This window comes from Amblyraja radiata, chromosome 9 (assembly GCF_010909765.2).
Source record: "Amblyraja radiata isolate CabotCenter1 chromosome 9, sAmbRad1.1.pri, whole genome shotgun sequence".
Lineage (NCBI taxonomy): Eukaryota > Metazoa > Chordata > Chondrichthyes > Rajiformes > Rajidae > Amblyraja > Amblyraja radiata.
Window position 1 is genome coordinate 54,351,292 of NC_045964.1, and position 22,357 is coordinate 54,373,648.

The following is a 22,357-nucleotide window of genomic DNA, read 5'->3' on the forward strand; positions in this document are numbered from 1 at the left end:
CTTGGTGTAAAACCTTTGTACACTTCCCTCTCTGTAAACCCCCTGGCCCTGTCAACATCTGGGAGCTCTGCTTCTCCTTTTTATTCCTCTACCTCTGACATGAGCCAGTAAAACCACATTTCCTGCTTCAGTGCCACAAATACCTTGCAGCCCTGCTACCTGCTGGGTGTACGTGCTCTGGTGCTGCTGTAACAACCTGTACCTCACTGCACCTGTGCAGATGGCAATAAACAACAGCTTCAACCTCCTGATTTACAAAGACCAAACACTGCAGAATTTGGAAATCAGAAAACGGCAGAAGCACTCATATGGATCCGTTGTCCCCACGATACACGGCTAGACAGACCCACACATCCCACGATACACGGCTAGACAGACCCACTGTCCCCATGATACACGGCTAGACAGACCCACAGTCCCCACGATACACGGCTAGACAGACCCACTGTCCCCATGATACACGGCTAGACAGACCCACAGTCCCCATGATACACGGCTAGACAGACCCACTGTCCCCACGATACACGGCTAGACAGACCCACTGTCCCCATGATACATGGCTAGACAGACCCACTGTCCCCACGATACACGGCTAGACAGACCCACTGTCCCCATGATACACGGCTAGACAGACCCACAGTCCCCACGACACACGGCTAGACAGACCCACTGTCCCCACGATACACGGCTAGACAGACCCACTGTCCCCACGATACACGGCTAGACAGACCCACTGTCCCCATGATACATGGCTAGACAGACCCACTGTCCCCATGATACACGGCTAGACAGACCCACTGTCCCCACGATACACGGTTAGACAGACCCACTGTCCCCATGATACATGGCTAGACAGACCCACTGTCCCCATGATACACGGCTAGACAGACCCACTGTCCCCATGATACACGGCTAGACAGACCCACTGTCCCCACGATACACGGCTAGACAGACCCACTGTCCCCACGATACACGGCTAGACAGACCCACTGTCCCCACGATACACGGCTAGACAGACCCACTGTCCCCATGATACACGGCTAGACAGACACACTGTCCCCATGATACACGGCTAGACAGACCCACTGTCCCCAAGATGCACGGCTAGACAGACCCACTGTCCCCACGATACACGGCTAGACAGACCCACTGTCCCCACGATACACGGCTAGACAGACCCACTGTCCCCACGATACACGGCTAGACAGACCCACAGTCCCCATGATACACATTGATAATACATAATAAACAAAATAAAACAATAAGTGAATGCCCCCAACCACTGGCTGGAAAGTTTTTACAGAGAGATCAGCATCTAATTTCATGGAAGATAGACACAGTGCTGGAGTAACTCAGCGGGTCAGGCAGCATCTGTGGAGAGAAGGAATGGGTGAGTTTTGTGTGGAGTCTGAGGAAGGGTTTAAAGCAGCATCTGCCGTTGCCTCTTACATGTTCCAGCGACATTCACGGGGTGGGCATGGTATAGTCTGGGTCTCTGGATGGGAACAGGATGGGATGGAGACAGTTTCTGGGAGATGTTTGCAGTAACTCGAGGAGTCTAGACCACCACTGCTCTTTTAACTTCTATTAATATGGCAGGGAGGTCTCTGAGCTATCAGGATGTAATCTTGCAACAGCCCCATCTGTCTCTCACTGATTTCTGGACAGCAGGGCAGATGTCTGTGAGATTAGAGGAAGCATTTGATCTGGTTTATTTTTGCACTGTAACAGAACTCCTGCTGCAGTTTGACACAGCGCTGGGATGTTGGCAGGCAGTGGCATCGTCGATCGACCAGCCCCACCTGCCCGCTCCCACTCTATCCTCCAACACAGAACCAAGCCTCAGCAGCCAAGCAAACCTTTCCCCCGCCTTTATAGCAACAATTACACTTTGAGTTTAGTGAGTTTAGTTCATTGTCACGTGTACCGACGTACAGGGAAAAGCTTTCCTAACCAGTCAATGGAAAGACAATACATGATTACAATCGAGCCGTTTACAGTGTACAGTATTATGATAAAGGGAATAATGTGAATAAAATATAGGGCATAAGGTCATAAATGATAGGAGCAGAATTAGGCCATTCGGCCCATCAAGTCTACTCTACCATTCAATCATGGCTGATCTATCTCTCCCTCCTAACCCCATTCTCCTGCCTTCTCCCCATAACAATAGACAATAGACAATAGGTGCAGGAGTAGGCCATTCAGCCCTTCAAGCCAGCACTGCCATTCACTGTGATCATGGCTGATCATCCCCAATCAGTACCCTATTCCTGCCTTCTCCTCATATCCGCTGACTCCGCTATCTTTAAGAGGCCTATCAAGCTCTCCCTTGAAAGTATCCAGAGAACCGACTTCCACCACCCTCTGAGGTAGAGAATTCCACAGCTCTCTGGGTGAAAATGTGTTTCCTCATCACCGTTTTAAATGGCTTACCCCTTATTCTTAAACTGTGGCCACTGGTTCTGGACTCCCCCACCATCAGGAACATGTTTCCTGCCTCTAACGTGTCCAAACCCTTAATAATCTTATATGTTTCAATGAGATCAACTCATTCTTCTAAATTCCAGAGTATACAAGCCCAGCCGCTCCATTCTCTCAGCATATGACAGTCCCGCCATCCCGGGAATTAACCTTGTGAATCTACGCTTCACTCCCTCAATAGCAAGAATGTCCTTCTTCAAATCTGGAGACCAAAACTGCACACAATACTCCAGGTGTGGTCTCACTAGGGCCCTGTACAACTGCTGAAGGACCTCTTTGCTCCTTCACTCAACTCCTCTTGTTATGAAGGCCAACATGCCATTTACTTTCTTCACTGCCTGCAGTCCCTGCATGCTTACTTTCATAGGCTGATGAACAAGGACCCTCAGATCCCATTGTACATCCCCTTTTCCCAACCATTTAGATAATAATCTGCCTTCCTGTTAGACACCATTTAGATAATAATCTGCCTTCCTGTTTTTGCTACCAAAGTGGATAACCTCACATTTATCCATATTAAACTGCATCTGTCATGCATCTGCCCACTCACCCAACATATTCAAGTCACTGCATTCTCATAGCATCCTCCTCACAGTTCACACTGCCACCCAGCTTTGTGTCATCTGCAAATTTGCTAATGTTATTTTGAATCCCTTCATCTAAATCATTGATGTATATTGTAAATAGCTGTGGTCCCAGCACCGTGCCTTGCAGCACCCCACTAGTCACTGCCTGCCATTTTGAAAGGGACCCGTTAATTCCTACTCTTTGTTTCCTGTCTGCCAACCAATTTTCTATCCATGTCAGCACTCTACCCCCAATACCATGTGCTCTAATTTTGCCCACTAATCTCCTATGTGGGACCTTATCAAATGCTTTCTGACACCCGTACTAATCAAGAATATCCATTAACCTGACCTCCACAGCCTTCTGTGGCAAAGAATTCCACAGATTCTCCACCCTCTTGACTAAATAAATTCCTCCTCATATCCTTCCTAAAGCAATGTCCTTTAGTTCTGATGCTATGACCTCTAGTCCTAGACTCTCCCACTAGTGGAAACATCCTCTCCACATCCACACTATCCAAGCCTTTCACTATTCTTTGTTTCAATGAGGTCCCCCCCCCCACCCCCTCATCCTTCTAAACTCCAGCGAGTACAGGCCCAGTGCCGACAAACGTTCATCAAATGTTAACCCACTCATTCCTGGGATCATTCTTGTAAACCACCTCTGGACCCTCTCCAGAGCCAGCACATCCTTGCTCAGATATGGTGCCCAAAACTGCTCACAATATTCCACATGCGGCCTGACCAGCGCCTTATAGAGCCTCACCATTACATCCCTGTTTTTGTATTCTCGCCCTCGTGAAATAAATGCTAGCATTGAGTTTGGTTTCTTTACTAACGATTCGACTTGCAGATTAACTTTTTGGGAATCCTACACCAGCACTCCCAGGTCCCTTTGGACCTCCGATATCTGGATTCTCTCCTCATTTAGAATACACCTTAATTCCTACGACCACAATGCATGACTCCACACTTTGCTACACTATATTCAATCTGCCACTACTCTGCCCACTCTCCCAACGTGTCCAAGTCCTTCTGCAGAGTCCCTGCTTTCTCTACATTACCTGCCCCTCCACCTATTTTCGAATCATTTAATACAAGATAAAGCCAGTAATGTCCGATCAAAGATAGAGATAGTCTGAGGAACTCCAATGAGGTAGATAATAGTTTGGAACCGCTCTCTAGTAGTTGATAGGATGGTTCAGTTGCCTGATAATAGCTGGGAAGGAACTGTCCCTGAATCTGGAGGTGTGCGTTTTCACACTTCTATACCTTTTGCCCGATGGGAGAGGGGAGAAGAGAACAGTCCTTCTATAAGCAAGGGTCCTGATCACCTATCCTTGTTCTCCAAAGATGCCATCTGACCTGCTGAGTTACTCCAGTGCACTAACTAGCATCTACAAAATAGCATCTAGGACATGACTCTCTCGATTTAAAACATCACAGGAACAGGTCCTTCATCCCATCCCTGTGCTGAATATACTGCCAATATAAACTCATCTCCTCTGCCTGCCTAAATCCCTCCCCGCATACACTTGTGCCCATCACAAAGTCTCTTAAATGCCACTATTGTGTGTGCCTCCAGCACCATCACCAGCAGCTAGTTGCAGGCACTCACCCCCCACATCTCCTTTAAACTTTTCCCCTCTTACCATAAAGCTATGCCCTCTAGTCTTTGATATTTCCATCCTGGGACATAGGTTCTGACTGTCTATCATATTTATGACTCATAATATTATATTTTTCTATCACCTCTGGATAAAACAATCCAAATCTGACACCCTCTAATCCAGGCATTATTCTGGTAATGGCAAAACGTGGGAAGGAGCTGCCTAGGAAGTGTCTGAAGAAGGGTCTCGACTTGAAACGTCACCCATTCCTTCACTCCAGAGATGCTGCCTGTTCCGCTGAGTTAATCCAGCATTTTGTGTCTATCATTGTGGTAAACCTCCTCTGCACCGTCTCCAAAGCCTGCACATCCTTCCTGTAATGGTGCACGCAATACTCCACATGTAGCAGCGCCGATTACTTCTCTGGTCCACTGCCTGATGTACCCTTGTACAGTATGATTGGTCTGGATTTTTGACTGTATCTCTAAATACGGGACAAGAACAAACCAATACCAGTCCCCACATTCACACCTCACTCTCGGCTGCGATGGGAGAGCATGCAGAGGAAAGCTTTCTGCAGTACACGTGACAATAATACAGCTAATCCTAAATAAGGCCAGCACTTTGAATAATATGTCAATATAAACAGTTAGACACTGAAAACTGGAGTAACACAGCAGCTCAGGCAGCATCTCTGGAGAAAAGTAATGGGTGACGTTTCGGGTCAAGATTCGTCTGAAGAAGGGTTTTGTCCTGAAATGTCACCCATTCCTTCTCTCCAGAGATGGTGCCCGTTCCGCTGAATTACTGCAGCTTTTAATGTCTGCCTTTGGTTTAAAGCAGCATGTGCAGTTCCTACACAACACACAGGTGTATATTGGCACTCAGCGGGTTGAGAAGCTTGGCGGGGTGGGCAGTGAAGGGTTTATCCTGCTGGAGATGAGCCCCGGCCCGGCTGACCATTCATTTGCAAGGTGTGCCTTGCTGACTGGCACACGGCTCACATTCCACTGGCGTCCACAATGGCGGGCTGCTCCAGCCCCATTATCTAATAACCGCTGCACATTGCTCACATTCCAGCAGACCCTGTCAAAGAAGGATCACTGTTTGCTTTGGCAGCTGGGGCAGCAGACTAACAGAGCAGCATTGCAGGCTGACAAAAGTGCTGGAGAAACTCAGCGGGTGCAGCAGCATCTATGGAGCGAAGGAAATAGGCGACGTTTCGGCCCGAAACGTCGCCTATTTCCTTCGCTCCATAGATGTTGCTGCACCCGCTGAGTTTCTCCAGCACTTTTGTCTACCTTCGATTTCCCAGCATCTGCAGTTCCTTCTTAAACATACTGATTGGGGATGATCAGCCATGATCACAATGAATGGTGGTGCTGGCTCGAAGGGCCGAATGGCCCACGCCTGTCTATTGCGTATTGGGATATGAGGAAAAGCTGTAGAACACAAAGCCTCCTCCCGCCTGCTCCTGCACTGGTTAAGGTCATGGGGCTAATTCTGACCCCCATGTCACTTCCCCATTCTCTGCCCCCCACTCTCTAATCATTTAAATATCCTGAATGTATAATATGAATCTACTCCAGCAGTTCGGGGGAGGGAGTTCCAGGGATTCACCAGCCCCTGAGAGCACAGACCATTAGTCTGGCCTGTAGTCCCTCATTCTGAAACTGTGCCTTGCTCCTCTCAGCATCAGCATCAGCATCAATCCTCCGCACATTCTCACCCACTTTAACAACACCACTGTGGCTCAAACATTGTGCAGGCCTGAGCTGCTCAGCCACTGCTCACTCACCACCCTCCTCATTCCTCGGATCGACGTTGTGAACTTGTCTAAAGAAGGGCCCCGACCCGAAACCTCACCTATCCACGTTCTCCACAGATGCTGCCTGACCCGCTGAGTTACTCCAGCACTCTGTGAAACGTCATCTATCCATGTTCTCCACAGATGCTGCCTGACCCGCTGAGTTACTCCAGCACTTTGTGTCTTTCTTTTTTAAAGCAGCATCTGCAGTTCCTTGTTATTATGACTTGGTGAACATTCTCTGTCAGCATATCGTTGGTTAAATACGGAGACAAAGCTGTCCGCAGTATTCCATGTAAAGATGCACCCACATTACTCTCATCTTCCCACTGACGTCCACACCCCATCAATCTGCCCAATTATTTGCTGTGTCTGGTTGAACGTCCCAACTAGCGGCACCCCCAAGATCACCTGTGCTTGCACTCTGTTTAAATAAGTCTGTATCTGGAACCAGCTGCCACAAGAAGCTGCCAGGAGATGTGGGTGCAACTACAACTTTCAAAAGACATTTGAACAGATTAAAATAAAACAAAGTGTCGGAGTAACTCAGCAGGTCAGATAGCATCTTTAGAGGACTTAGATAGGCGATGTTTTGGGTCGGGACAGATATATGGATGGGTTAGGTTTCACGATGTAGGCCAAACGCAGGCAAATGGAACTAGTCCAGTATGTCACCTTGGTCGACATGGACAAGATGGGCTGAAGGGCCTGTTTCCATGCTGTACAGCTCCGAGTTTAATTGACTTTCTCATTCTTTGTTCCAGAGTGGAGAACGTGCCAACTTACACTCCATCTACCAAAGTCTTGCTGCTCATGACATCCTCTCTCCAGGCTCTCACATCCTCCTCACAGTTTGCCAACCCATTTATTTTTATATCATCGGTCTGCGGGTGCAACGGGCTCAGCCCCTCCGTCATAAACAGTTGAGGCCCCTGCCCTGAAATTCTCGGGAACCCAGCGCCTGTGAGTGTGGTGGAACCAACATTAGACCATGTCTGTAGATGGGACCAACACTAGACCACGTCTGTAGATGGGACCAACACTAGACCACGTCTGTAGATGGGACCAACACTAGACCACGTCTGTAGATGGGACCAACACTAGACCACGTCTGTAGATGGGACCAACACTAGACCACGTCTGTAGATGGGACCAACACTAGACCACGTCTGTAGATGGGACCAACACTAGACCACGTCTGTAGATGGGACCAACACTAGACCACGTCTGTAGATGGGACCAACATTAGACCATGTCTATCGATGGTTCTGTGTGTGGGACCAACACTAGACCACGTCTGTAGATGGGACCAACATTACACCATGTCTATTGATGGTTCTGTGTGTGGGACCAACACTAGACCACGTCTGTAGATGGGACCAACACTAGACCACGTCTGTAGATGGGACCAACACTAGACCATGTCTGTAGATGGGACCAACACTAGACCACGTCTGTAGATGGGACCAACACTAGACCACGTCTGTAGATGGGACCAACACTAGACCACGTCTGTAGATGGGACCAACACTAGACCACGTCTGTAGATGGGACCAACACTAGACCATGTCTGTAGATGGGACCAACACTAGACCACGTCTGTAGATGGGACCAACACTAGACCACGTCTGTAGATGGGACCAACACTAGACCACGTCTGTAGATGGGACTAGATAGGTATTCAAGGCAGAGGCAGCACGGTGGCGCAGCGGGTAGAACTGCTGCCTCACAGCGCCAGAGACCCAGATTTGATCCAGACTACGGGTGCTGCCTGTAAAGAGTTTGCACGTTCTCCCCGTGGCCTGCGTGGGGTTTCTCCGGGTGCTCCGGATTCCTCCAACACTCCAAAGACATACAGGTTTGTAGGTTAATTGGCTTCGGTAAAACTGTAGCTAGTGTGTAGGGTAGTGCTAGTGTATGAGGATCGCTGGTCGGTGTGAAGGGCCTGTTTCCGTGCTGTATCTCTAAAGCGAGCAGTTTGCAGGGCAGTGGGACTGGACATTATGGCTGATCCATAACGAGTCTATCAGTCCACACTCACAAAGCCACACATTGGCAAGCGCTACAGATAAGTGAAGCAGCCAGAGTAATACGAGCCACACTCACATGCAGATGTATGACCTCACACTAAGTAGGGGAACAGCCTTGCTATGTTGAGCCCAGCGCTCAACTGCCATATCTGATTTCTTTCCCAATGTGAAACTTTTAAACAAACCAGACACAAGTGCTTCAGACAATGAATTCTTGCCAAAAATGAACAACTTTAAAAAAAAACAGAAGAATTTAACCAGGTTCATTCCTTTTAAATTGTTCAGCATGTTGAAATGATGTCTTATTGTCCACAGCGAGAGAGGGGGGAGGAGGGGGTTTGGGAAGCAATGAGGCCTTGTGGCTGTTGCTCACACGGCTGATGGGAGGGAGAGGACGTACGTGTACAGCAAGGCTGGGTCAGTGGGGGCAGAGAGGGGGCAGGGGGTGAGCAGCGACTCCGTGACTCGACACGCAGCTGAGACTTCAACGGGCAAGGCATGACGGAGAGAAGGCTATGGTTCCAACACCAGCACATAGATTGGTTGGGATGGCCAAAGGTCAGCATGAGTTTAGTGGGCTGAAGGGTCTGATTCCGTGCTGTCTACACAAGTCTAGAACATAGATCAGTACAGTACAAGAATAGACAGTCTGAAGAAGGGTCTCGACCCGAAACCTCACCCATTCCTGCTCTCCAGAGATGCTTGCCTGCCCTGCTGAGTTACTCCAGCTTTTTGTGTCTATCTACAAGAATAGTCACTTTGGCCCACAAGATGCGAAGACCAAACTCCGATCTGCCTGCACTGATCCATATCCCTGCTTTTTCATGTGGATATCCAAATGTTTCTTAAATGCCACTATCATATCTGCCTCCACCACCATCCACAGCAGTGTGTTCAAGGCAACCACCACCCTCTGTAGAAAAATATTACTGTGCACATCTCCTTTAAACTTTGCTTCTCTCATCTTGGGGTACTGATTGTGGATGATCAGCCATGATCACACATCGAAGGGCCGAATGGCCTACTCAATACAATACAATACAATTCAATTTATTGTCATTTGGACCCCTTGAGGTGTCGTTTCTGCAGCCATACATTACAAACAAATAGACCCAAGACACAACATAATTTACATAAACATCCATCACATTGCTGTGATGGAAGGCCAAAAAAACTTATCTCTCCACTGCACTCTCCCCCCCCGATGTCAGAGTCAAAGTCAAAGCCCCCGGCGGGCGATGGCGAATTGTCCCGCGGCCATTAAAGCCACGCCGGGTGATGCAAGGCCGCACACCGGGTCTTGGTGTTAGAGCCCCCGGCGTGCGCTCGCAGTCCCGCAGCCATTCCAAGCCGCGCGGGGCGGTGCTGTAAGGCCCCGCTCAGGTGCTCTTCAACCCCGCAACTCGGGCGGGAGAAGTCGCCGTTGCGGAAGCCCTGAAACGGGGTCTCCCTCCAGGGACCCGCGGGCTCCCGGTGCCGCCCGCCAAACCCGCAGTTGCAGCCACCGAATCTCCGGGGGTCGGGTCGCAGCAGCGTCCACCACAGCTCCACCCGCTCTGGACTCGGCCAGCCCAGTGACGGTGAGGTGAGTAGTCGGCACCAGAGCCCCCGGTCTTCCTGTTGGAGGCCGCTCCTCGTTGCAGCCCCAACGACAACGGAGACCCGACAAAGAAAAGATCGGGTCTCCCGTGCAGGGAGAGATTTAAAAGTTACCCCCACCCCCCCACACACATACCCCAACAAAAATAACAAAAACTACATAAAAACATAAGACATAAAATAATAAAAACGCAGACGGACTGCAGAGGCCGCTGCTGACGAAAGTCGCGCCGCCCACTCCTGCACCTATTGTCTATTGTCTAAATCAATGCCCTCTAGTTTCCTTCCTGGGATAAAGGTTCTGACTGTCTACTCTATCTGTGCCTCTCATCAGTTTATACACTTCTGTCAGCTCTACCCTCAGCCTCTGGTGTTCCAGAGAAAACAACCACGGAGTCTGCAAAGTGTTTCCATGCCAGTTTTCCAGCCCACTGTTTCAATGTCGTGAAGCTGTTCAACACACAATGTACTGGAGACCACAACTCTGAAAGCTTGAGTAGGAAGGAACTGCAGGTGCTGGTTTAAATCGAAGATAGACACAAGATGCTGGAGTAACTCAGCGGGTCAGGCAGCATCTCTGGAGAGAAGGAATGGGTGACGTTTCAGAACTGAAGGAGGGTCTCGACCATTCTTTCTCCTGCTGAGTTACTCCAGCATTTTGTCTTATCTTCTGAATGCTTGAGTTAGACTTGAAATTAGTTTGTTGATTATGGTGGTTAAAGTCTGCATGTGAGGTTTTGGTGTAAGGAGATGCAGGAATGTGCGTTTCATTAATGCATGAACATTAATAGTAGCAAGGGGGAATGGCTCAATACTGCACTGTTCTAGATTAATTCCCTTGACTCCATCTACACCTCACGCTGCCTCGGCAAGGCCAGCAACATAATCAAGGGCCAGTCTCACACCTCCGGTCACTCCCTCTTCTCCCCTCTCCCATCAGACAAGAGGTACAGAAGTGTGAAACACACACCTCCAGATTCAGGGACAGTTTCTTCCCAGCTGTTATCAGGTAACTGAACCATCTTATCACCAACCTGAGAGCGGACTCCCATCTACCTCATACGAAACCCTCGGACTATCTTTCATTGGACTTTGTCTTGCACTAAACGTTATTCCCTTTATCCTGTATCTGTAAACAGCGGATTCTCGATTGTAATCGCGTACTGTCTTTCCGCTGACTGGATAGCATGCAACAAAAGCTTTTCACTGTACCTCGGTCAACGTAACACTAAACTAAACGAAACCAGGTAAGTCTGTGGCATATTTACTTTGTGGAATCCCAGAAGTTAATTGTAAAGACCTTGAAGATATAGAGAGATTGTTAAAAGTAGTTACAGGAGTTGGAATTTCTAACATATTCATCAAGTGACATGATATCATTGTGGTGAATTGAGGACAAGAGTGGAGACATCACGTTACAGCTGGACAAGATGTTGGTCAAAATGTATCTGGAGTGCAGTGCCCGCTTCTGTTTGCTTCCCAGTGGCAGGGACGGCATCAAGCTGGAGAGGGTGCAGAAGAGATTCACGAGGAAGTTACCCGGACTGCACGGCTTGAGTTATATGGAGAGGTTGGAAAGACAATAGACAATAGCCAATAGGTGCAGGGGTAGGCCATTTGGCCCTTCGAGCCAGCACCGTCATTCAATGTGATCATGGCTGATCATCCCCAATCAGTACCACGTTCCTGCCTTCTCTCCATCTTTATCCCCTGGACACCATGTATGACTTTATGGAGATTTAAATATGAACATAGCTAGGAAAGGTTCAGAGAGATATGGGCCAAATGCAGGCAAACAGGACCAGTTCAAGTAGGGAATGGTCAGCCAGGGATTGTGGGCCAAAGGGCCTGTTTCCACACTGTACAACTCTCACTTTGGTTCTGAGCACAAGGGCCAGGAAATCTGTGGCTTATGGAACAAATCCATGGTTTGTGTGGGGTCTGATAAGCCCAGGGACCCTCCTGAAACATCCGGGGGCCAGTAGAATATTGACACAAAATGCTGGAGTAACTCAGCGGGACAGGCAGCATCTCTGGAGAGAAGGAATGGATGACGTTTTGTGCCATGACCCTTGCTCAGACTCAAACTCTCCTGATATGTAACCGGTCATGTGAGGACAAGGAGCAGTGGTACTGGCCGGGCTAATCATCCCTTGGCCGGGCTAGTCATCCCTTCCCCAATCAGCGACATCAGATGCTCCCTGCAATATTCAAACAGCTTCACACACTGAGATTTGCAGGGTTAAGAAAAATACACACACACACTAAGTACCAATGAAAGAGTGTCTGACACTCCCCAAAGAGCCGCCCACTCATTGTTTACCACTTGTGTGGTCGAGAGATGATTCACACAGCTTAGGGAGCGAGTCGAGTCCGGTGGGAACATTTCATTCCCATTGTCAGTTCTCCTTCCTTGAGGGAAGAGATCAACAACTATTAACCCTGGAGCAGCATCACTACTAGACACTGGCAAACTGCCGGGAACAAGGCTGCGCTTCACCAGCAGCCGCCTGAACTGGACCTCCACGTGGGTAACAGGCCATGCTAGTCCTTGGAGCCACACCAGCCTGTAGATTCACGTTTAGGTTTATTCATCAAGGGAACTGAGGCATAATCAACAGCTTTGGTGATTTGGTTTGGCTCAGCCACCAAGCACGACACCTGGAGGCTGCAGCGAATCGTCCGATCTGCAGAGAAGATTATTGGCTGCAACCTTCCCTCCATTGATGAACTGTACACTGCAAGGGCCAGGAAGCGAGCGGGCAAGATCATCTCTGAGCCCTCTCACCCTGGCCACAAACGCTTTGAATCACTTCCCTCTGGAAGGCGACACTGGCTTGTCAAAACTGCCACAGCCAGACATAGAAACAGTTTTTATCCACGAGCAGTTGCTCTACTCAACAGCCAAAAATCTGTAGCCTTCCTTTGATCTGGTATTTTGTTGGTTCACATGCTTGATCAATGGTGTTTTATCATGAATGTTTTATTATTATTAATGTTTTGTGTTTTCTGAGTCATTCGTAACTGTCACTGTATGTCATGTTGTTACTTGTGGGCGGAGCACCAAGGCAAATTCCTTGTATGTGAATACTTGGCCAATAAACTTACTTACTTACTTACTTACTTTGTTCTATCGGTATCCAATCCGATCAGATATACTATACATAAATACAATCAAGTCCAACTCCAGTGCAACAGGTAGAGCAAAGGGGAAGATACAGAGTGCAGAATATAGTTCTCAGCATTGTAGCGCATCAGTTCCACAGACAAAGTCCAATGTCCACAATGGGGTAGAGGTGAATTGGACAGTACCCTAGCTTATGGAAGGACCGTTCAGAAGCCTGATAACAGAGGGGAAGAAGTTGTTCCTGAGTCTGGTGGTGCACGCTCAGGTTTCTGCTGGACGGGAGCGGGGAGAAGGGGAGAAGGGGAAGGAGGTGAAGATGCTCAAGCAGAAGGTAGACAAAAGTGCTGGAGAAACTCAGCGGGTGCAGCAGCATCTATGGAGCGAAGGAAATAGGCAATGTTTTGGCCCGAAACGTTGCCTATTTCCTTCGCTCTATAGATGCTGCTGCACCCGCTGAGTTTCTCCAGCACTTTTGTCTACCTTCGATTTTCCAGCAAATGCAGTTCCTTCTTAAACAAGATGCTCAAGCAGTTTCTTTACAGAGCATCATGGAGTTGTACAGAACAGAAGAAGGACATCGGCCCAACTCATCCAAGCCCACCAAGCTGCTTGACCAAGCTAGTCCCACTTGCCACTTGTCCATAGCCTTCCAAGGCTGCCCTTCACATGCAGGTCCTGTCCTTCCCTCTCCTATCAACGTCTCCTGTTCCTGCCGTATCGCCCCGAGGATCTCAATTCTCAGCACCCTGAGCCCCAAGGAAGAGAGTTCTAGCCTGCCCAATTCCTCCCTATAGCTTAGGCACTTGAGTTCTGGCAACATCCTCGTAAATAGTCTCTGCAACTTAGTTTTCAGTTTTAATTATAGAGCCCAGAAACAGGCCCTTTGGCCCACGGAGTCCACGCTGACCATTCATCACCCGTTTACACTAGTTCGATGTCATCCCACTTTTGGATCCTCTCCCTATACACCAGCAGCAAATCAGGGGTGGAAGATTGCAACCTTAATGTGGTCCGCCCTGTTTCGACTAATGCAATCAACTCGACGTGCACAAACGGAAGATCAAATAGAACAAGTTGTCCTACAACTTTAGGCTGTGCACGCCACACGAACGAAGAAGCAGCAGCAAATCACAGCAAACCTGCATGTCTTTGGGGTGTGGGGAGGAAACCGGAGCACCCGGAGGAAACCCACGCGGTCACAGGGAGAATGTGCAAACTCCACACAGACAGCATCCGAGGTCAGCATGGAAACCGGGTCTCTGATGCTCTGAGGCAGCGTTTCTACCCGCTGTGCCATCTTTCCTGCAGCAGATGGATTGGTGAAAGGTTGTGCGGAAAGTTGCTTTTGTTGAAACCCACTGGACGGTCGCAAGTTATTTTTCTAACACCTCTCATACAGCTTGGTTTCAACCCCAGTAAACAGCATGGAAGACACAGCACACAACACCTTTCCCCATTGTTCAATCATTGCTGGATAGCGGCCTGCTACCCGCGGATGGCAGCGGCAACCAGAGCTGGCAGAGCTTCACCACTCTGCCCTAAACCATCAGCACACACACGGGCGGCAAGTAGAGCGGGTAGAGCTGCTGCCTCACAGTGCCAGAGACCCGGGTTCCATTCTGACCATGGGTGCTGTCTGTACGGAGTTTGTACGTTCTCCCTGTGACTGCGTGGGTTTTCTCCGGCTGCTCCGGTTTCCTCCCACATCCCAAAGATGTGATGGTTTGTAGGTTAATTGGCTTCTGTAATTTGTGAATTGTCCCTAGTGTGTAGGATTGTGCTCGTGTATGGAGCGATCTCTGGTCGGCATGGACTCACTGGGCCGAAGGGCCTGTTTCCACGCTGTATCGCTAAAGTCTAAAGTAAAGTGTAAAGTATTATCGCTATCACCGAGAGTTGCAGGAGGGGAGGCGTCTGGCTGAGGAATTCACATCGTTCACTGTCCTGCCAGCAACTCAGTGGAAGCAAGAGGCAGGAGCGGGCTGCCAGGTGCACAGACAGTGAGCAGGGGAGGGGGGGGGGGATTGATGGCTGCAGTGAAACCTTCATCTCCAGTAGCTCTCCCGTAGGCTGAGAGAGGAGAATCTCCCCCCACACACATGCCGATCCAGGGCGCGGGTGAGTAAAGGGACATCGCACCCTCATCATGTATCCCTACACTGTAAATGGCTCGATTGTAATCATGTGTAGTCTTTCCGCTAGGTAGACAAAAGTGCTGGAGAAACTCAGCGGGTGCAGCAGCATCTATGGAGCGAAGGAAATAGGCCGAAACCCTTCTTCAGACTGATGTAGGGTGGGGGGGTGGGGGTGGGGGGGGGGGGGGGGGGGGGGGTGGGGAGAAGAAAGGAGAAAGGAAGAGAAGGAGCCAGAGGGCTGAGGGAGAGCTGAGAAGGGGAGGAGACAGCCAGGGCTACCATATAACCATATAACCATATAACAATTACAGCACGGAAACAGGCCATCTCGACCCTTCTAGTCCGTGCCGAACACATAATCTCCCCTAGTCCCATATACCTGCGCTCAGACCATAACCCTCCATTCCTTTCCCATCCATATAACTATCCAATTTATTTTTAAATGATAAAAACGAACCTGCCTCCACCACCTTCACTGGAAGCTCATTCCACACAGCTACCACTCTCTGAGTAAAGAAGTTCCCCCTCATGTTACCCCTAAACTTCAGTCCCTTAATTCTCAAGTCATGTCCCCTTGTTTGAATCTTCCCTACTCTCAGTGGGAAAAGCTTTTCCACGTCAACTCTGTCTATCCCTCTCATCATTTTAAAAACCTCTATCAAGTCCCCCCTTAACCTTCTGCGCTCCAAAGAATAAAGCCCTAACTTGTTCAACCTTTCTCTGTAACTTAGTTGCTGAAACCCAGGCAACATTCTAGTAAATCTCCTCTGTACTCTCTCTATTTTGTTGACACGGCTACCGGAAATTGGAGAATTCAATGTTTATGCCGCTAGGGTGCAGACTGCCCAAGTGGAATACGAGGTGCTGCTACTCCAATTTCCGGTGGTACTCACTCTGGCCACGGAGGAGGCCCAGGACAGAAAGGTCGGATTTGGAATGGGAGGGGTTGAAGTTCTGAGCCACAGGGAGATCAGGTTGGTTAATGCGGACTGTGCGGAGGTGTTGGGCGAAGCGATCGCCATGCCTACGCTTGGTCTCACCGATGTAGATCAGCTGACATCTAAAGCAGCGGATGCAATAGATGAGGTTGGAGGAGATGCAGGTGAACAAAAGCTTAACACTGTACCTCGGTACACGTGACAATGAACTAAACATCCTCAGACCCATGTGGTGGGAAGGGCTCTCCGAAACGTCAGTCAATGGCTGGCACTTCTCTACCTTCGTTCGTCCCTCTCTTTGGCTTTACATTCCACTCCTCCTCTCCTTTCCTTCTCTGACATCTGATTTGGGGAATCATGAATCAGAGAAGCAAGAACTAGGTTTAAGATGCGAGGGGAAAGATTTAATGGGAACCTGAGGGGCAGGGCACTCAGAGGGTGCTGAGTGTGTGGATCGAGCTGCCAGAGGAGGTAGTTGAGGCAGAGACTATAACAACATTTGCACAGGCACATGGTTAAGACAGGTTTAGACAAATAAGGGCCAAATGAAGGCAGGTGGGACTAGTGTGGATGGGGCATGATGGTCGGCATCGGCAAGGTGCTCCGTGACACCCTTTGTCTCCTTTTCACCTCTAGTTTTATCACTATCTCCACTCATCTGCCAACCACCTTGCTCACCTGTATCCACCTATCACTTTTAATGGATCGCAGGTTGGCTGGATGGCAGAAGACAAAGAGTGGCAATAAAGGGGGCTTTTACTGGTTGGCTGCCAGTGAATAGCGGAGTTCCGCAGGGGTCGGTGCTGGGGCCGCTACTCTTCACGTTATATATAAATGATTTGGATGAGGGGATTGAAGGCTTTGTGGCCAAGTTTGCGGATGACACGAAAATAGGTGGAGGGGCAGGTGGTGTAGAGAAAGCAGGGACTCTGCAGAAGGACTTGGACAGGTTGGGAGAGTGGACAGAGAAGTGGCAGATGGAATATAGTGTAGCAAAGTGTGGAGCCATGCATTTTGGTAGCAGGAATAAAGGCGTAGACTATTTTCTAAATGGGGAGAGAATCCAGAAATCAGAGGTGCAAAGGGACTTGGGAGTGTTGGTGCAATATTCCCAAAAAGTTCATCTGCAAGTCGAATCGGAAGTGAGAAAGCAAACTCAATGCGAGCAGTATACAACAACAGGGATGTAATGCTGAGGCTCTATAAGGTGCTGGTCAGGCCGCATCTGGAATATTGTGAGCAATTTTGAGCACCATATCTGAGGAAGGATGTGGCGGCTCTGGAGAGGGTCCAGAGGAGGTTTACAGGAATGATCCCAGGAATGAGTGGGTTAACATATGATGCGCGTTTGACGGCACTGGGCCTGTACTTGCTGGAGTTTAGAAGAATGAGGGGGGACCTCATTGAAACTTAATAAGTAGTGAAAGGCCTGGATAGAGTGGATGTGGAGAGGATGTTTCCACTAGTGGGAGAGTAGAGGACTAGAGGTCACAGCCTCAGAATTAAAGGACGTTCCTATAGGAAGATGAGGAGGCTTTTTTTTAGTCAGTGGGTGGTGAATCTGTGGAATTATTTGCCACATAATGCTCTGGAGGCCAAGTCAGGTATATTTAAGGCAGATATAGATAGGTAGATTCTTGATTAGTACGGGTGTCAGAGTTTATGGGGCGAAGGCAGCAGAATGGGGTTCGGAGCGAGAGATAGCTCAGCCATGATTGAATGGCGGAGAAGACTTGATGGACTGAATGGCCTAATTCTGCTCCTATCACTTATGAACTTTGACAGAGAGCAGTGCAGACACTTGTGATTGAAGCAAACATCCAGCAGTAGCATGGTTTTGCATCATTATGCAGACGGATTCACAGCCAGAGTCTGACAAACTAGCCTGAACAAACCGTACACCATGAAGATGTGGACCAAGCAAAGTATTCATAGAAAAATAGAAACATAGAAAATAGGTGCAGGAGTCGGCCATTCGGCCCTTCGAACCTGCACCGCCATTCAATATGATCATGGCTGATCATCCAACTCAGTGTCCTGTACCTACCTTCTCTCCATACCCCCTGATCCCTTTAGCCACAAGGGCCACATCTAACTCCCTCTTAAATATAGCCAATGAACTGGCCTCAACTACCTTCTGTGGCAGAGAATTCCAGAGGTTCACCACTCTCTGTGTGAAAAATGTTTTCCTCATCTCGGTCCTAAAAGATTTCCCCCTTATCCTTAAACTGTGACCCCTTGTTCTGGACTTCCCCAACATCGGGAACAATCTTCCTGCATCTAGCCTGTCCAACCCCTTAAGAATTTTGTAAGTTTCTATAAGATCCCTCCTCAATCTTATAAATTCTAGCGCGTACAAACCGAGTCTATCCAGTCTTTCTTCATATGAAAGTCCTGACATCCCAGGAATCAGTCTGGTGAACCTTCTCTGTACTCCCTCTATGGCAAGAATGTCTTTCCTCAAATTAGGAGACCAAAACTGTACGCAATACTCCAGGTGTGGTCTCACCAAGACCCTGTACAATTGCAGTAGAACCTCCCTGCTCCTATACTCAAATCCTTTTGCTATGAATGCTAACATACCATTCGCCTTCTTCACTGCCTGCTGCACCTGCATGCCTACTTTTAATGACTGGTGTACCATGACACCCAGGTCTCGTTGCATCTCCCCCTTTCCTAATCGGCCACCATTCAGATAATAGTCTACTTTCCTGTTTTTGCCACCAAAGTGGATAACCTCACATTTATCCACATTATACTGCATCTGCCATGCATTTGCCCACTCACCCAGCCTATCCAAGTCACCTTGCAGCCTCCTAGCATCCTCCACACAGCTAACACTGCCCCCCAGCTTTGTGTCATCCGCAAACTTGGAGATGTTGCATTCAATTCCCTCTTCCAAATCATTAATATATATCGTAAATAGCTGGGGTCCCAGCACTGAGCCTTGCGGTACCCCACTAGTCACTGCCTGCCATTGTGAAAAGGACCCGTTTACTCCTACTCTTTGCTTCCTGTCTGCCAGCCAGTTCTCTATCCACATCAATACTGAACCCCCAATACCGTGTGCTTTAAGTTTGTACACTAATCTCTTATGTGGGACCTTGTCGAAAGCCTTCTGAAAGTCCAGATATAACACATCCACTGGTTCTCCCTTATCCACTCTACTAGTTACATCCTCGAAAAATTCTATAAGATTCGTCAGACATGATTTACCTTTCATAAATCCATGCTGACTTTGTCCAATGATTTCACCACTTTCCAAATGTGCTGCTATCCCATCTTTAATAACTGATCCCCACTACCGACGTTAGACTAACTGGTCTGTAATTCCCCGTTTTAAAAAGTGGGGTTACATTAGCTACCCTCCAATCCTTAGGAACTACTACAGAATCTAAAGAGTTTTGAAAAATTATCACTAATGCATCCACTATTTCTGGGGCTACTTCCTTAAGTACTCTGGGATGCAGCCTATCTGGCCCTGGGGATTTATTGGCCTTTAATCCATTCAATTTACCTAACACCACTTCCTGGCTAACCTGGATTTCACTCAGTTCCTCCATCTCATTTGACCCCGATCCCCTGCTATTTCCGGCAGATTATTTATGTCTTCCTTAGTGAAGACAGAACCAAAGTAGTTATTCAATTGGTCTGCCATGTCCTTGTTCCCCATGATCAATTCGGCGTCCCGACTTCCACCTGCAACTGGATCTTAGATTTCCTGACTGAAAGACCACAGGTGGTGAGGATGGGAAGGAGGGTGTCTGCAGAGCTCACCGTCAGCACAGGATCACCACAAGGCTGCTGTCTCAGTCCCAAACTTTTCACCCTGTACACACACGACTGTGTCTCCACCCAGGAAAACACCATCATTATTAAGTATGCGGATGATACCACCATCCTGGGCCTCATCAAGGGGGGGGGCGAGTCGGGCTACAGGAGTCTGGTGAACGACATTCTTGCCTATGGTGAGGTGAACGACCTAAGCCTCAACACAGACAAGACAAAAGAAATAATAATGGACTTCAGAAAAAATCCACCCCCCCTGCAGCCCCTCATCATCAAGGGGACTGTGGTGGAGAGGGCTGACAGTTACAGATACCTGGGACTACAAATAACATCAGATCTGAACTGGACTTTGAACACTGCAGCCACAGTGAAAAAAGCCCAGCAGAGACTGTACTTCATCAGGCTGCTCAGAAAAGCTGGTCTGCACTGTCGCCCTCTCACCCAGGTCTACAAAGGACTGGTAGAGAGCATCCTCACCACAGGCATCACGGTGTGGTATGGAAACACCACACAGATAGAGAGGAAGGCTCTGCAAAGAGTCATAAAGACTACTGAGAGGATCATCAGAACTGAACTCCCCTCCATGGACACAATCTACACACAGCGCTGTCAAAAAAGAGCAGGGAGAATCATTAGAGACACACTACATCCAGCTCACTCCCTGCTCAAACACAAAAACTGCACATACAACCTCAGGCACAGACGAGCGGACAGTATCGCCACAAAAAGAACACGCTTTTTTAAGAGCTTCTTCCCTGCAACAGTGAGACTCTTGGCCAAAACACAACAAAATGAACTGATGTCCTGATATAGTGTTTGTGCAAGCTACAATGCTCTATGTGTCTTCTGTGTGTCTTTTTAAATTTTTTTAAAAATTAAAAAAAATTTAATTTTAAGTTTTTAACGTAACTTGACTCTCTGAATAGCCGCACAAGAGTTCCTATGTGTGTAAGCACAAATGGCAAATAAAGTTTTTGACCTTGACCTTGACCTTTGATCAATTCACCTGTTTCTGACTGCAAGGGACCTACATTTGTTTTAACTAATCTTTTTCTCTTCACATATCTATAAAAGCTTTTGCAGTCAGTTTTTATGTTCCCTGCCAGTTTTCTTTCATAATCTATTTTCCCTTTCCTAATTAAGCCCTTTGTCCTCCTCTGCTGGACTCTGAATTTCTCCCAGTCCTCTGGTAGGCTGCTTTTTCTGGCTATTCCCACTGGCCTCCACACTCAGTTAGTATTATCCCCCAGTCCCACTGCCACCCACCTCCCTACCGCCACACAGAGGCTAGTGGGTGTGTGGAACAAGCTGCCAGAGGAGGTAGTTGAGGCTGGGACTATCCCTTTGTTTAAGAAACAGTTAGACAGGTACATAGATAGGGCACACAAAAATGCTGGAGAAACTCAGCGGGTGCTGCAGCATCTATGGAGCGAAGGAAATAGGCAACGTTTCGGGCCGAAACCCTTCTTCAGACTGAAAAAGGGTTTCGGCCCGAAACATTGCCTATTCTCCAGCTCCCCGTGTCACTACACTCCCCGTGTCACTACACTCCCCATGTCACCGCTGTGTTCAGTCACCTGCTAACAATTTGCAGCAGTTGATGGCCTGACAGAGTGTTTGCTGAGTTGCAGAGTGGCTGCCCCGCCCCACCCCAACCCGTCACATCCCATCCCACCCAGTGACCCCTGACCCCACCCAGTGACCCCTGACCCCACCCAGTGACCCGTGACCCCACCCAGTGACTTGTGACCCCACCCAGCTGCCCGGCACGACGACACAAACACAGCAGACCCTCTGGGTGTAGAACAACAAGTATATTTGGGAGAAGTGGGGAGATAATTCAAGCTTACCAGGAGGCTGGAGCGGCAGCTCTGTCCACACTTGCAGCGGCAGCTCTGTCCACACTCGCAGCAGCAGGGGGCTGCAGGCCAGAGTGGACGGTCCGTGCTGGCACCAGGCCACCCACTGGCCACTGCGTAGCTGGAGACACAAACGCATTCCCTCTGTTCAGGGCTCCTCTCCCCAGCCCCATGTGCGATAACTAAGAGAGAACAGAAGGGAGGATCAGTGGGCAGAGTGGCCACAGCATCACCCAGTACAGAGACACACGCACGTGCAGACACACGCAAACACAGGCACACGCACATGCAGTCACGTACATGTAGTCATGCACAAACAGACACGCATGCAGTCACACACACACACAACATAGGCACGTGCACATGCAAACAAACACACGCATATACTGTCATGCACACACAGACACGCATGC

At 48.8% G+C, this 22,357-nt stretch overlaps 1 protein-coding gene across 4 annotated transcripts in view; it reads right to left on the reverse strand.

Moving 5' to 3' along the window:
• Positions 1–22,357, reverse strand: part of ttll5 (tubulin tyrosine ligase like 5) — a 163,618-nt gene that overhangs the window by 28,932 nt on the left and 112,329 nt on the right. For all 4 annotated transcript variants that reach the window (XM_033027477.1, XM_033027476.1, XM_033027473.1 and 1 more), the window contains one exon: positions 21,936–22,126. In XM_033027477.1, coding sequence (XP_032883368.1) covers positions 21,936–22,126 — 191 coding nt within the window. The remainder of the gene's footprint in view (positions 1–21,935; positions 22,127–22,357) is intronic.